Source organism: Zonotrichia albicollis, chromosome Z (genome assembly GCF_047830755.1).
Source record: "Zonotrichia albicollis isolate bZonAlb1 chromosome Z, bZonAlb1.hap1, whole genome shotgun sequence".
Classification (NCBI taxonomy): domain Eukaryota; kingdom Metazoa; phylum Chordata; class Aves; order Passeriformes; family Passerellidae; genus Zonotrichia; species Zonotrichia albicollis.
The window spans coordinates 52,599,592-52,614,087 of NC_133860.1; the positions used below are offsets into that span (position 1 = coordinate 52,599,592).

Sequence of the window (14,496 nt, forward strand, 5' to 3'; positions counted from 1 at the left end):
CAAACCAATCAAAATTCACAGCAAAATCGTTTATGTATTTTAAATTTCCCATATTTGCAACTTGCTTTTTTTTCACTTTTGTCTTTATTTTGCCTCTAAGTTCCACTTTTTCTATTGTTTTATCTGTCAGTAATTCCAAATTGTGAACAACATACTTTTTTCTTTTGTTTTACAGCTGCCATGCAGTCACATCTGTCACTGGCCTGTCACATGGAAGAAAGTGCAGCTTGTGGACCCTGTCATCTTCATATTCCAGACTCAAGGTTGGAAGAGTAAAAACCAGGCACAAACCAATTTCATCTATTTTTTTTTTCAGGAACAGCTAACAAATCTATCCATAACACAAACGTTAAGACAAACACAGTCCTTGAAGTGTCACAAAGCTGCACTAAAAACATGATGGGTCTCTGCCAGCATGGTCAGCCAAGGATCACAACCTCTGTAATTATGTCAATGAACTCCATATTTTACTTGTGCCAAAACCAGAGAATAACAGACTTCTTAACTTCAGTCCTCTACCTGAAATAATTACACGCAGTAATAACTTTAATGCCTTTTTTTTTTTCTCTCCATAGGAAGTACTTGTTAGACAGTACTTTGTTAGTGCACCAATATTTAGCCACTCTAGTTGGTGGTTCTGCATCAGACAGCTTTGCATCTGTAGCTTTTTAAGTAATTAGGGCAGCGTGGATGGAAAACAGTGAGAGCAAACATCTGCCCCTAAAGCTTACCCAATTCATTCTCTTAAATACTGGTGTTCAGCTCTACTGCTTGTGCTGCAATTGCAATACTGTGATTTTTTTGCAGGCAGTTTAGCAAGAAAACAGATACTTACATTTATTTATAGTATGATTTATTTTTCTCATTTACATGGAAGACAAACAAAACACAGTCACTGTCTATAACCATAAGTTATGAGTAATTGTAAAACATTACTCTTCATGGGGAAAACTAATAGGAAATCTTGGCCCCTCCCCTAGATTTCTGTCTCCTGCTAGAAACTTCTCCTATCATCCCCTGCTGAATGATAACATAAAAGATAAAAGGCCATTTGGCATGGTCCTCCATGAACAATCAGAAGTGAACAAGAAGTTCAGGCCTGTAAATAACAGACACACTAGAAAACCAGCTTCCCCCCCACCCCCATCTGTCAGGAAAAGGGGAAAAAGGGAGAACTGCCAAGCTGGCATACAGCTACAAACTAATTCTCTACCCAGCATGCATATATATATGTGTATACATTAAACATTATCTTGACATGATGATAATTTGAGACCTTGCAGTCCATTCCTAAAATAAGCTGTCTGATCCATGTGGATGGATCTGATGGGTGGACACAATTCCCTCTTCTGCTGGCAGTGTGTACTAGTAAGAGCCCAGAAAGCTAATCTCATTTTCTGGTTAGCTTTGAGTCCCTTGGTCAGTGTAGATGCGAGATCTCTCAGTACAATCTCACGACTGCAATGAGAAATGGCCAGGAGACAATTCCATTAAGCGTGTCTCCAGCTGCCAAATGAAGCTGCACGCCAGTTAATGCTGATGTACAAGGATTTTTGGGGAGTTCTGTAAGCACTGTTCAAGCTGCTGCAGGCTGCACTACTTGGGGTTTTTCAATGAGGCACACGCTCTCTTTGAACTTTCTATTTCCTTGAAATTTAATATTCTGTTTTCTTTCAAAGTACTTCGCTAAAATAATAAGGGGCTTTCCCCTAAGCTCCACCTTCATCTTTCACAGCTCTCCAAACTACGTTTATCGTCAGACAGATATTTGAAGTGACAAAGCGAACAAGAAAGCTGAGATTTCTTCACACTCTGCCTAGACACGTCTTAGTCCTCACCGCAGCAAGGTTGGTGCACCTCTTCCCAGCCATGTCTGTCTGCTCCCCTTCCCCCCCACCTTCTCTTCCGTCGCTCCATGTTCCCTCACAGAGCTCTTCCAAGCCCACATGCAGCACCAGGCGACTCTCGGGCCGCGCAGTGCCGCCGCAGGAGCCGCGGGCCCGCGGGCCCCTCGCTCAGCCGGGCTGCTACCGCCACCCCGAGCCCGCCCAGCGCCCCCGGGCACCACCCGGTGCTGGCTGCGCGGTCGTTTCGGGCTGGGAACACGAGACAGCCCTTCGATCCCATGAGCCGCAGAGGAGTTGGTCCTGCGAGCGTTCCAACGTTACCGGTACCGCAGCGTTGAGGAAAGCAACAGAAAGGCCAAACAAGCGCTGCCAAGGGCTCCGTGTGGGTGAGCTCGGGGCCGGGCGGGGAGGCAGGGGCGGGAGGCAGGGCGCGGCCGCGGCGCCGCGGAGGGCCGGGCCGGCCGGACCCGCGCGGGGGTGCCGGGAGGGGCGCGGGGCCGGGCGGGGTCCGCAGCCCAGGGCAGCAGCCGGAGTCCGGCCGGGGCCGCGCCCGCCGGGGAGGTGGCCGGGCTCCGTGCCTGCCCCTGGGCTGCTCCGCACCTGGCGCTGGGGGCGTAGCGGGAGTGGTCCCGGAGCGGGCGCAGCGCGGGCTGCTCTGGAGCATCGCTCTGCCCAGGCGCCGTACCCTGCGGAGCCTCGCAGTATTACTCCAGGAGCCGCCGTATCGTCGGGCAGGTGCTGCACTGGAGGGCAGGGAGACGCATCTGTTGTGTCTCTGTCCTTTCCCCTACCCCCCTTTCTTTCCTTCTTTTTTCCCCCACCTCTTTTTTCTTTCCTTACCCCTTTCCCTCTCTCTCCCTCCATCCCCTCCTCTCTCTCCCCACTCCCCTCCCTCCGCCCCCATTTCCCTCTCCCCTCTCATTTTGGCTCCACTTATGTCCTTTTTCTTCTTTCTCCCGTTCTTCGTATTTCGCTTTCCCCCTTCTTCCCTCGCTTTTTCCCTGTCACACCTTCTTTTTTCTTAGTTTGTTTTGTTTCCCCGCTTTCTGCCTGTGTGCCTTCGGACCCTGCTGCGCTCTCCTTTTCCCTCGGCGGTGCATGCAGGAGCCGCGGGCAGGCTGGTGGCTTGGTGGGGAGTAACGAGCGATACCAGGGTTTAGGATTCATGATGCGCCTGAGGTGTTGCAGTCGTAGGTTGTGGTGCTTTCTCTCTCTGTCTCTGACTCTCTCTCACTCTGACTGTGACTGGGAAAACGCTGAAAAAAGTTATTTTCGGTCAGAATAAAAAAAAATTTAAAAAGCTGTTTAGGAGCTTGTAAATAGTTTTTTGTGGCCCAGGTTGGGTGAGAGGACCGAGAAAGAAGGCTGACAGGAGACTCAGTTGTGCTCTGGCACTTTGCCCTCTTTCAGGGTTGCTGAGAAAAGTGGACTTCTTTGTGGGAAAAAGGAGGAGTGGCAGCAGGAGGGAATTACCATTTTGGAGTCTGCTATTTTAAATTTAATTTTTAATGGAATATGAGGTATTTGACCACAGAGCTGGCAAGAATGAGAGTCAGAAATGGTAGTAAGAGAAGAGGGGACAGAAAATCTAGCTTTTCTGTCTTTCAACTTGAAAATCTTTGTGAAAAATAGTGCAGTGTTTGTAGCTCAAGTTGGAGATCACTTAGATTGCTTTTGAAAGTAGGTGTATACAAAAGAAAATATTTTCTGTCTTCAATGATTAGCTATTCTGCCTATAGTGTATAAAAGTTACCAGCATAATGCCTTTCCTACAGAATTTGAGTTACGTGGAGTAATACTCACTTCCTGAGGCCAGAAGAGCCAAAAATTGCTAAAAAACCTGATTAATGCCTTTGCTAAGTCTGCCTTCTTTTCTAACATAAACCAAATGCAAGGCAAACATACAAGGTGAAGATTTACAGTCTATTTGCTGAAAATACTATGTTCACTGAGCAAAATCCTGCTCTCCAATTTTGTTTCCATATTAGAAAACGCACTGGTAGCCTTATTAAAAGAGTTAATTTTGGTTTTTTAATAATCCCTCTCAGTTTTGCTTTGGATTTCAACATAATTAAGTTCTCCCTTTACACTGGTTCATAAACTCCTGAAAGTGGAAAACACCTATCAACCTAGAATTCTTAGAAAAGATGAAAAATGTAGTGCCACAGAAATGTGTCCTACCCAGTAGTACAGTGAAGTAACTTTCAGTGTTAGGTTTACCTGATAGCTCCAGAGACACCACTTTTTGTAATATGCAGCATTATTGTACATAGGATAATTGTGGTGCTGTTAGAGGAACTGAATAAAACAAACAGAAACCTCATGTTGGAAAACTGATAGAGTATCTCAGGAAGTTCAGTGATGATTCTTTAGCTCTCTGATTAACTGTAGGCCTGGCTTTAAAATGCTGGCTTCTCCATAGGGCTAAAGAAAAATCTCAGAATATTTTCTATGTAGTGCTTGAAGAGGGATCCAAGTGCTCAAAAATTTGACAGCTTTTTGCTTCTGCTTCCCTTCAGGTTTTATAGATAACCTTTCCTGTCAGTGTGTCCTGTTATGAAATACAGCATTGTCACAAGGCAGCGATGAGCAAAAGTTTTTACGTGGGCATGAGGAGAGTAGCAACTGCTCTCTTCCTGGTGATTATAGGTCCTAGTTTAGAATACTGTGAAAAAACTAAGTGCCTGTTTTACCTTGAAGTAGCCAAAGTGTACAAATTACCTTGAGGAACACCTGGCAGTTCTTCTGGCATGTTAAATTGGCCAACATTAGTTTAAAGATTTTATTATTTTTTGTTTTGTGATTCATACTTCCAGTGTTAGTAACCTTAAGGTAAAACCTATCTTTCTGTCTGTACTAAGAGTCACAGGATTCTTGAGGTAGGAACTAGTCACTGAATGACTTTGCCATAACATCTTTACTCTTCTGAGCTGAAATTCCTTACTGTTAGCTCTGTTTGTGGGGCCTCTAAGGACGGACAACATCAAGTCATAAGGCTTTGAACTGTTCTGCAGAAAGTTTACGTGATACAGTAGTATAAGAGTACTAGAAAGGCTAGTAAAACCAACTGCTTTTTCAATTTACAATCTACACAGAGTGTATGTTCATGTGAGTGTTACTCATTTTTTGAAACAAATATTTTAGAGCGTAAGATTCCTAACTATTGAATATAATATCTTTAGCTAACCTGGAGGTTTGAATTTATTTTCATCTTTTTTTTAGCTCTGAAAAACCAGTTGTCTACTTTTAGCTACTCTCAGTATTTAATTTCCATGTAGTGGTGGATGTAGCAGTCCTAGTCACGTGTGGAGTTTTGTTTAAAGCTGTCTCCCAAGTTGACAAAGGACTATAAATGCGTTAGGGTTTTTTTTCTGTAAAAAGGGAGTGTATTTTTCCTTTTTTATTGTTTTCCTGAGCAACTCTGAGGGAAAAGCATCTACTCCTACAGAGTATTGTAGGACTTGCAGACAACTGTGCCCACATGAAACCCTGCTGCATATGATTTCAGAATTAGGAGTCCCATAAAGGCTTATGGTAAGCCAACTATGTGGCTTATGATCAGTTCTCATTTTCACTAAGACCCAAGACTCAACACTACCTAACAGAACAAATATGAGTTCTTTAATTCATTTACAGACATACCTACTTTCAAGATTGTGCTGCTTGGTGTTATGGAAAGCCGAGTAAATGACTCTTGTGTTTGGCAGATCTTTGCAGATGACTGCAGTCCACTGCTGTCTCTCTTTGTGTCTATGCATGTTTGTGTTTATACAAGCTGCTTACTGCTTTGAAAATCACCTCCTCATCAGAATGAATGTTCTGCATAACTGCATCTGAATGGAAACGTGGTAACTGTAGTAACTACAATTGATGTGTGTGCTTTGAAGCGTTCTGGACATGCCTTGTAAAGTGTTAGGACTTCGCAGCAAATCCATCTCTGTGGCCCGCTGGCTGGAGAGCTCCCCAGAGCCCATCTGTTGGGTGTGTTGTTGCACTGCTCCTGGCGCAGTGCGTGGGTCCCAGGGTGGGCTGGGGCTGCTCCGTCCAGCAGCAGCGCATGGCGGTGCCGGAGCAGGGCAGGTGGGGCTGTGCCAGCGGCTCTGGCGGCCTGCCTGCTGCGGCACACTGCCTGCTGTGGCCGCTGTGGCCTGTGCTGGCCTGCGCCCTCACAACCATCCTCATCTGTAGGACCAGCAGCTCCAGTGCAGCCTGTCTGCACAAAACCTCCACGCCAGCTCTGCCTCCCTCCAAGCTGTGGTACGCTGTTGTATAAGTGTTTTGCTTGGTGGGGGTTTTTACTTTGTTTTGGAGATTTCGGGCGATTTTTGTTTTGAAGACCTAGGTTCCTTATGGAATTTTGTGTTTGCTAGAAATCAAGCTGAAATTACCTTGGTTTTGTTTAGTCATGCCATACAGTTTGTAGACAGAATAAAGAATAATTTTGGCAGGAAAGAGGGAAGTGGACAGCTAACTCAGCCTTTGTACCAACTTCCTCAACTACCAGCAACGGCTGTAAGTTTCCCCTTTTAATGATGACTGCTTCAGAAATACAGATTTTGACTTGAGGAGAAAGCAGGAAAAAAAAGGGAAGTAGGTCACGTATGTAAATTCTGCAGCTGAACCTCATTTGAGAGCAAAATGAAGGCTGCCAAATAAAGCATTTCCTCCATAGTCTTGCAAATCGTCCTCCACCTCTCCCACAATGGAAAGTGCTGCCTCTGACAAGGTAATTCTCTAGTGTGTGCAATAAGGCTGTGCAGAGGTAAAGCTTTAGTCATGTTAAAAGATCAACTGAATGCAGTCTTAAACTATTGAGTGTTCTAGGCTCAGTAAGTGTATTAGGTGTATTGTAGATGAAAGACAACAAATCTTATCCTGTAAAGATCAGCTTTTGTGAATGGGATATGATCAGATTTTAGGAATTTGAAAGTGAGCATAAACAAATAGTAACGTACTGTTAAAATTGGTCTGAGGAAGAAGCATGCCAGTGAGAGAAATTTACAGGGAAAAAAAATCCACATAAAGATAAGAGCCATGTTAATGTGTAAATGTTTGCAGGTCTCTTATTTTGGTATAATGAAAATGCTGGCTCTGATTATTCTGAGCTCTGAACAATAGAGGAATTGCACCCAGCTGGGTATACAAGGTCTTTCTGAATGGGATTCTTTATCCTAGACTCAACTAAGTTGTATTCTAAAATGGGAGCACGAAAGACTTCTTAGCAAGCTTTATTCTTTGAAAATTTTAGAAGATGAAGACTGCCATGGTCAGTTTCAATCAAGATCATCTCTCTCCCTTGGAACAGGGATGGGTTGGTAATCTTCTTGAGTATGTGTTATTTCTCAATGCTAGTGCTTCTATAGAAACTAAGAATAGGATGAAATAATAGTGCCAACAGCCTAAAGAAAGGATTCCAATGTCTATCAGCTAAAGTATCACAAATATAACTGTATTTGAAGTACACTTTAAGTTCTAGAAAAGTCTTAATTTTTAAGTTTGTAGGCAGAATACAGTAATTGAAGGTAAGCAGTATGACATGCTTCATCCTATGAAACTGTATACCCAATGGACACTATCACATATTTAGTCTCCTTCCTCTGTTAATTTAATATGCAATGAATATTATTTTTGGAGTATTAGATTTACTAGTGAAAACAAGCAGGACATCAAGTACAAAAGTGTGTGATAAGTTACAAAGCATGTTAAAACATGTTCTAAATTATGTTGTTGGGTTCAGTGTCACATTGCAAATTGAAAGAGAATTCTGGAATTTTCCTATAAAATTTTTTTAATTCAAAGTGCAAGACCTCATTGTTAAAATTTCCCTCTCTGTGCTTTCCGCTGTAATTGCATGCTAGCTCACTGGGCTACTTTCCTTAAGTTTTAAATTTTCTTCCAATTTGACTTCACTGTACATGAAAAATACTCTTTGAACAAATGTCTGCCTTCCTTAAAATAAATTAGAAATGCAGGATAAAATACTTACAGTTGTAATTCTGAAAACTAAGTACACTTCAGAGTAAATAAAACTATGTGATATGATGTTGTTAGTGACAAATTTGTGTCTAGTTTGTGGTCTCTGTTGGCTTGCAATACAGAGTATTTGACTGTAGTACTCCTAATTCTCATAGCTGTGCTAGACACTTGTGCAGTGTTCCACACCTTCCTCCCGCCTGCTGCTTTGCCCAGTCAGTTTGCAGTGTCATGGGCAAAGTGGTGGACCAATGTGTAGTGTATTACTCTGCGGCATTACTGATTAAAAACTCTGTTATGCCATGCCTCAGTTTCTTAAACTGAGATCTGCAAGTAGCAGCTTAAGAGCCACTGTTTAGCAATTAAAACTTAAAATGATACTGGGACAGCTTAAAGAAAATAGGGGGGAAAAGGAAATTCTTAACACTGAACAACCTATGGCAAAACAGTGGAGCAGTGGACACAATACACACTTATTTTTCTTAAACAAGAGTTTCTTCCCAGTTTTTATGAGTAGCTATTATTCTTAGGGCTATTAAAAAAGTTATTCTGAGGCACTATATTTTTTCTTGAAAGTAGTAAAAGTGTAAGAAGCCTTGTATCTCTCAAGTACTTTATATTTTATAAACTTACAGATTTACGTTTTGGAAGACATTCTCTGTAAACTGTGTGGGCTTTTGCAGTTAGGAGCTGGTTTGAAATTTAAACCTGCACTAAATTATTAGGCAATGAATTTGTGATTAGAAGTGGCATCTGAGTAGCAGTGTAAGTTATTTAAGGATATCCTGTTCTTGATCATTTTACTTGCATGAGATAGTACTTTCAAAAAAAGAAAAAAAAAGACTGAGTTCTGTGATACAGTTCTAGAGTGCAGCTTTCTCAACAGCTACAGCTGTAGCTGCTGCACAACTGCAATGATTCTATTCACAGAGTACTGAAACAGAAAAAAAGGTACTTCAAGAGTAACAGAACTAACAAACAAAAAATATATAGTGCTTGTGCAGTAAAGTAGAAAATAAAGTTGGCTAGAAATCTTGTTGCAATCCAGCATTGCAGCATGCCTCCACATAAAAGTAATTGCTGAATATTAAAAACAATTGTGTTTAAATGATGGTAATGCAATACTGCTGGGCACTTAGATTAGTGCACTAGCAGTAACTTGATAAAAATCATCTTGAGATCCAGGTGGTAAGTATTGCCTTTTACCTTATAAACCTATTTCAGCAATTCAGTAACAGTTTTTCTCACAACTCTGAAAACTCAGGTGTCCTGCTGTAGTAACTTTTTTCCCTCGCCCTTCTCATCAGCTCTTCCCTGGTGGTATTTGTAAGCTCGTATGAAGGATGTTGAAGAGACTGTCTCACATAAAGATCTTGAAAGGCTGCAGGGACTTCTTTGCCAGTGAGAACTAAAGCATGACTGCTATCCAGGAAGTGAGTGGTAAGTCTTAATGATAAGGAAATGTACGTCAACCTGAAGTGGGCATTAAACATTCTTGTCAAACTCTAAAGCATGAATTAACAAGAAATACTTGCTTCTCAGTAGTGTATCTGACTTCAATTTTGTTTTAAATGCAGGTGAATCAGCTCTGTTTTCTTACTGAACTTCAGTTTTTAGTGTTAGTACTGTGGAAGTTTTATGAAAACTGTATGCTTTTCCCAGTGTTTTTCTATTAAAAATTTATTCATGAATTTTTAATTTTCAACAGGATATTTTTGGCTGAACTATTTAGCTTTCTACTGTCACTAAATAAAAGTGTAATTATTAATCACTAATTTTTTAAAGAAACCTTTTAGTCTAACAATGACTATCATATTCCATTTTGTTTAGGATTTTTCCTTCCATTTCCCTGAAAAACTTGCCAAATTCCTGAGAAACAAAATTTTTTTCTGAAGCTGTTGAAGCTCATATGAAGAGAGAAGAGGACATTTTCTTTAGCCCTGCAAAGCTACCTGGTATTTGAAATGCTGAAGAGGAAATTACGGTTTTGCTACAACTCACGCTTCAGGCTTTTCTTGGGTCTAACTCTCATTTTAGTAATAATTTCAGTTTTGAAAGTTAACCAGAAGGAAGACTTCCTAAACCGGAGACATCTGGAGCTAACAAAAGAAGATCCTATTAGTGATGTTAACTGCACCAAGATTATTGAGGGGGATATAGAAGAAATACAAAAGGTACAGCTTGAGGCATTATCAGTGTCATTTAAGAAGCGCCCCAGACTAACAACAGATGATTATATTAACATGACTGCAGACTGTGCCTCCTTCACCAAAACTAGGAAATACATTATGGAACCTCTCAGTAACGAAGAAGCAGAATTTCCAATTGCTTACTCAATAGTGGTTTATCACAAAATTGAGATGCTTGATAGACTTCTAAGATCAATCTATGCTCCACAGAATTTTTACTGCATTCATGTAGACAAAAAGTCTCCAGAATCCTTTTTTGCTGCTGTGAAGGGAATAGTCTCATGTTTTGATAATGTCTTTATTTCCAGCCAGTTAGAGAGTGTGGTATATGCTTCGTGGAGCAGAGTGCAGGCAGACATTAACTGCATGAAAGATCTCCATAGAAGAAGTTCAAACTGGAAATACCTAATAAACCTATGTGGTATGGACTTTCCTATAAAGACCAACAAGGAAATAGTAGAGAAATTAAAAGCCCTTAAGGGTGAAAACAGCTTGGAAACAGAAAAAATGCCTGTTTACAAAGAAGTAAGGTGGAAGAAACACCATGAGATTATTGATGGTAAAATAAAGAACACAGGCATAGACAAACAACTACCACCTCTCAGTACTCCAGTTTTTTCTGGCAGTGCCTATTTTGTAGTTAGCAGGAGCTTTGTAGAATATGTACTAGAAAACAGCAAAATACTGAAGTTCATTGAGTGGGCGAAAGATACTTACAGCCCAGATGAGTACCTGTGGGCAACAATTCAGAGAATCCCTGAAGTCCCAGGCGCGTTTTCTTCCAGCGACAAGTACGACGTTTCTGACATGAATGCCCTGGCCAGGTTTGTCAAGTGGCAGTACTTTGAAGGTGATGTGTCCAAAGGTGCGCCCTACCCACCGTGCAGTGGAGTTCACATCCGCTCTGTGTGTGTTTTTGGAGTAGGGGACTTGAACTGGATGCTACGGAACCACCACTTGTTTGCTAATAAGTTTGACACTGATGTCGACCCTTTTGCAGTGAAATGCTTGGAAGAGTATTTGCGACACAAAGCCCTGTATCTGCAGAAGAACTGAGACGTGTGCTCCTGTTGGGAAACATAAGTACAGATACTCTACTGCTACGTACTTCAACGTGTTACAGCAGTCGTGGTGGTGCTGATAATGGGTATAATGACTCTCACCATGTTGGTCTGGTGCTGCTCATGCCCTGCCTCATCCATGGACAAGAGGGAGAAAACATGTCTTGAGTATGCCTTGTGGCACACTGAAGTTTGGAGCTTTAGGTATAAAGTCAGCACGAAAGCCAACTATTGGGAATATTTATTATCTAGAAGGTATAATTAATGGACTTCATTTGGTTAAACTGTTTTAAGGCAAAGAAAATGCATGTTGTTCATGGTTATTCTCAAATTTTTTTTTCCATGAATGTAATGAATGCTAACTGGAAGAGAAAGATGAAGGGGTGGGGTACAAAGCAGCTGGACTGCACTTCATACTGAATACTAAAAGATCTCAGGAATATAACATTAGAAGTTATCTAAAAGCTATGCAAAAGGGGATATGCAAAGCCAGCTGTTATCATTTTACTTAGATCTGTTTGCTGCAGTTCTGTTACATGTAATTCTTAATCCTGCTGAAAATTTTGTCTTCAGCATGGAGTATTAAAGAATTCAAATCTTTTGTATTCTTAAAGCACCCTGATATTGTGATATAAAGTTTATACACTAGTTTGTAATTACATCTTCTCAGGGAAACTTCAGTTTTGTGCCTGATGAGATTTAGACTTGTAATTTTACATTTCTTACTGGATGGGGAGTTTTGCTTTTGTATCCAAAATTGATGAAATTTCTCAAAACTTAAAAGAACTGCAGTAGTGTCTAAATATTACTGGTGGAACTGCTGGTTTCTGCTTTCTGTCAAGCTCAACTTGCATTCCAGATTATTTTAACACTAAGTATGGAAAAAATAAAATTATTTTTTTAAATGACATTGTCTCTTCCTTCAGCTGAAGTCCCCTCTGAAAATACCACAAATAATTCCTAATGATGAAGGCCAAATGTATTTTTGCTATAGTTTTCCATACATGGCTGAAGATAAGCCCTACCTTACCTCCATATGGTCATTTGTTCATGTGTCTGTGCTTCTTTAGGTTTAGCTTGCTCATCTGAATTTTAATTCCAATTAGGCCATTGCTTAGTTTAGCTGCTGCAGTGTGGCACAGAAGCTTGGGGATGAAAGAAGAGGACACTGTGAGGGATAATGTTGTCTCCTTCTGTATCAATTCAGGTTTGCCATGCATAGTTACTGCCAGCTCTGTCATTCCTGAGATGGCAGTGGAATTCATTGCAAGGATTAGCAAATGGCAAAACAGACTAAATTTTTTTGTGGACTGTTGCTGCAATTGCAGCATGTGTTTCTTACAAAGGCAGTTTGTTCTGAAGTTTCTCTTACTTACACATTAACATAAGGGACTGCTTGCTGTTGATCATGCAAACAGATAGGCAAGCAGTTTAATCTGAAATGGAGCCTGTTCTTGCCAACCTCTGCCTTCAGAACCACCTGAAAGCTGTTCTGGGAGTCTTCAGAGACTTTCATATTAACAGGTAATTAAAACCTGTGAGAAGGCAGTTGAGGGAAATACCCTGTCTTCCCCACCCTCTGACTTTTCTACAAGAATTCTCTTGCAGACAGTTGTGCTTTACCACCTTTGCATAAGCTACAAAAACGTCACTGCATGTAGTACTGGGAGTGTCCAGTACTGGGAGGTCATTTTTAGGAGAAACCAGTTTTTAAGAATTCGCACCTAAAACCAATGTACATGAATATTTTCTGTGATACTGGAACTGCTGATTCAGTTGCTTGAAATCTACTTGTCAGTTAGAGCATCTTTAACCTACCTCTTTCAGCCAGCTTTGTACTTAGTCATTTGTGTAACATCCTGTCTGTATTTCTGTTGTTAATAGTACTACTACTATTGGTGGCAAAGATGCTGCTTGATTGGATGCCTCAAATTTTTTTATTACTTCAGATTTTTTTTTTTTTTAATTTCCGTTTAGATGGAGTCAAGAGATAATCTTCTGTACAGAAGGAAAAGTAAGAGAGCATAGCTGTCTCATAAGATAAGGAAGAATTTCTTCTGGGAAAAGTGAGCTACCAAAAAAAAACCTCTAAAACTGACTAGAGAACAGTCACCCTGCTCTGTGGTTTAAAGCTGGTTCAGTTTCTCAGCTCAGCTGACCACCGTTGCTGGGAAGCAATGAGTAGCCACTGAAATTGTGGCTGAAGTACCACGTATGCTACTCAAAGTCCCCTAATATAATTTAATTTTCCATAGCAGAGCTTTCTAAAAGAGCTCAGTGCACTGAAGACATTGCTCTACTTCAGTCCCCACTTAACACATAAGCATTTTGAGTGGCATTAACAATAATAACAACAATTTACTTGGTTTTCTGATTATAGCTGTGGTAACAAAGTATCCTGTAACACTAAGGATCACCAGGCTGAAAGCATTTAGGATCAAAGGGTGATTTGATCCCAGAAACCTGATACTTATGCTTTTATCTCTTGCCTGCCTGAGGTTTGGTTTGACAAGGGAGCGTGTGTTTGGCTCTTGCTCCTTCCTATCGAGCACAAGAAAAAATGACAGAAACCCTACAACACTGCAGTTATAATCAAGGTCACCAGCCAGATCACCATTACTCGGTGCATTTTTAGCTGGTCTGACAATTAAAAATTGACCTAGGTCATAACATGAATGCAGTATAAGATGAAAATGAAAGAAGAGGTCATCTACTTCAACACACGTGTACTATGCTGATCAGGAGGATTTAATCCCTCCAGATTCTGTTGCCAGTTCTGAATTGCTGCAGCAGTCATTAAAAGTAATAAATACTATTTAATATAACTTCTGCCACAATACTTCACTTTTAAAATTTCTATCTTCTTTTTTTGGAAATGATAGTGGTGGTTTTCTTTTAGTCATGGAATAATTAGAAGAGCTGATATTGTAGGGAGCACCTCTTCAGTCAACTTGAATAAGGAAAATTTTGTAATGTAAAATGGTTTCCAAATTCCAGCTAGCAATACCATTTATTGTTAGCTTAATGTTTCAGTAATTTAGGTAAGTTTCCACAGTTTTCAAATTATCTTCTTTTCAATGGATCATTTTAGTGCACTTTAATGCCCTAGGCTATAGTGTGATAAATTAACAGTAACCTGCTTTTGACAGACAACAGCCTTCCGGGTGCCTTAACAGACATGAAAAGCAATAATCTTTAGATTATGTTTTTTTATTTGAAATCAAGCCAGCAGACTTTTTAAGATATACTTACTCAAGTTTTTAAGAATCTAACAAATCTGATATTTTAAATTATTTCAAGATGCTACTCTATCTTTCTGGAATATGTATCCTAATTCTTCTGTTTTATAGCTGAAAGGAGTTGGTTTTGCATATATTCTTGACATAAAGATAATAGTTTGGATATTTTTTCTTCTTGGTTCTTAGT

At 40.6% G+C, this 14,496-nt stretch overlaps 1 protein-coding gene across 3 annotated transcripts; it reads left to right on the forward strand.

Annotated features, from left to right (window-relative positions):
- The first annotated feature begins 1,725 nt into the window (after positions 1-1,725).
- On the forward strand, positions 1,726-11,975 carry GCNT1 (glucosaminyl (N-acetyl) transferase 1). 3 transcript variants are annotated; one of them, XM_005490946.3, is made up of 3 exons: positions 1,726-2,233; positions 9,128-9,260; positions 9,651-11,975. In XM_005490946.3, the coding sequence occupies exon 3, from the start codon at positions 9,785-9,787 to the stop codon at positions 11,063-11,065; it is 1,281 nt and encodes a 426-aa protein (XP_005491003.1). In that variant the 5' UTR covers positions 1,726-2,233; positions 9,128-9,260; positions 9,651-9,784; the 3' UTR covers positions 11,066-11,975. The 3 variants fall into 3 exon arrangements, with proteins under 3 accessions (XP_005491003.1, XP_026651585.1, XP_074389097.1); XM_026795784.2 differs by lacking the exon at positions 1,726-2,233 and adding an exon at positions 2,281-2,582; XM_074532996.1 differs by lacking the exon at positions 1,726-2,233 and having other exon boundaries at positions 2,614-9,260.
- The last annotated feature ends 2,521 nt before the right edge of the window (positions 11,976-14,496 follow it).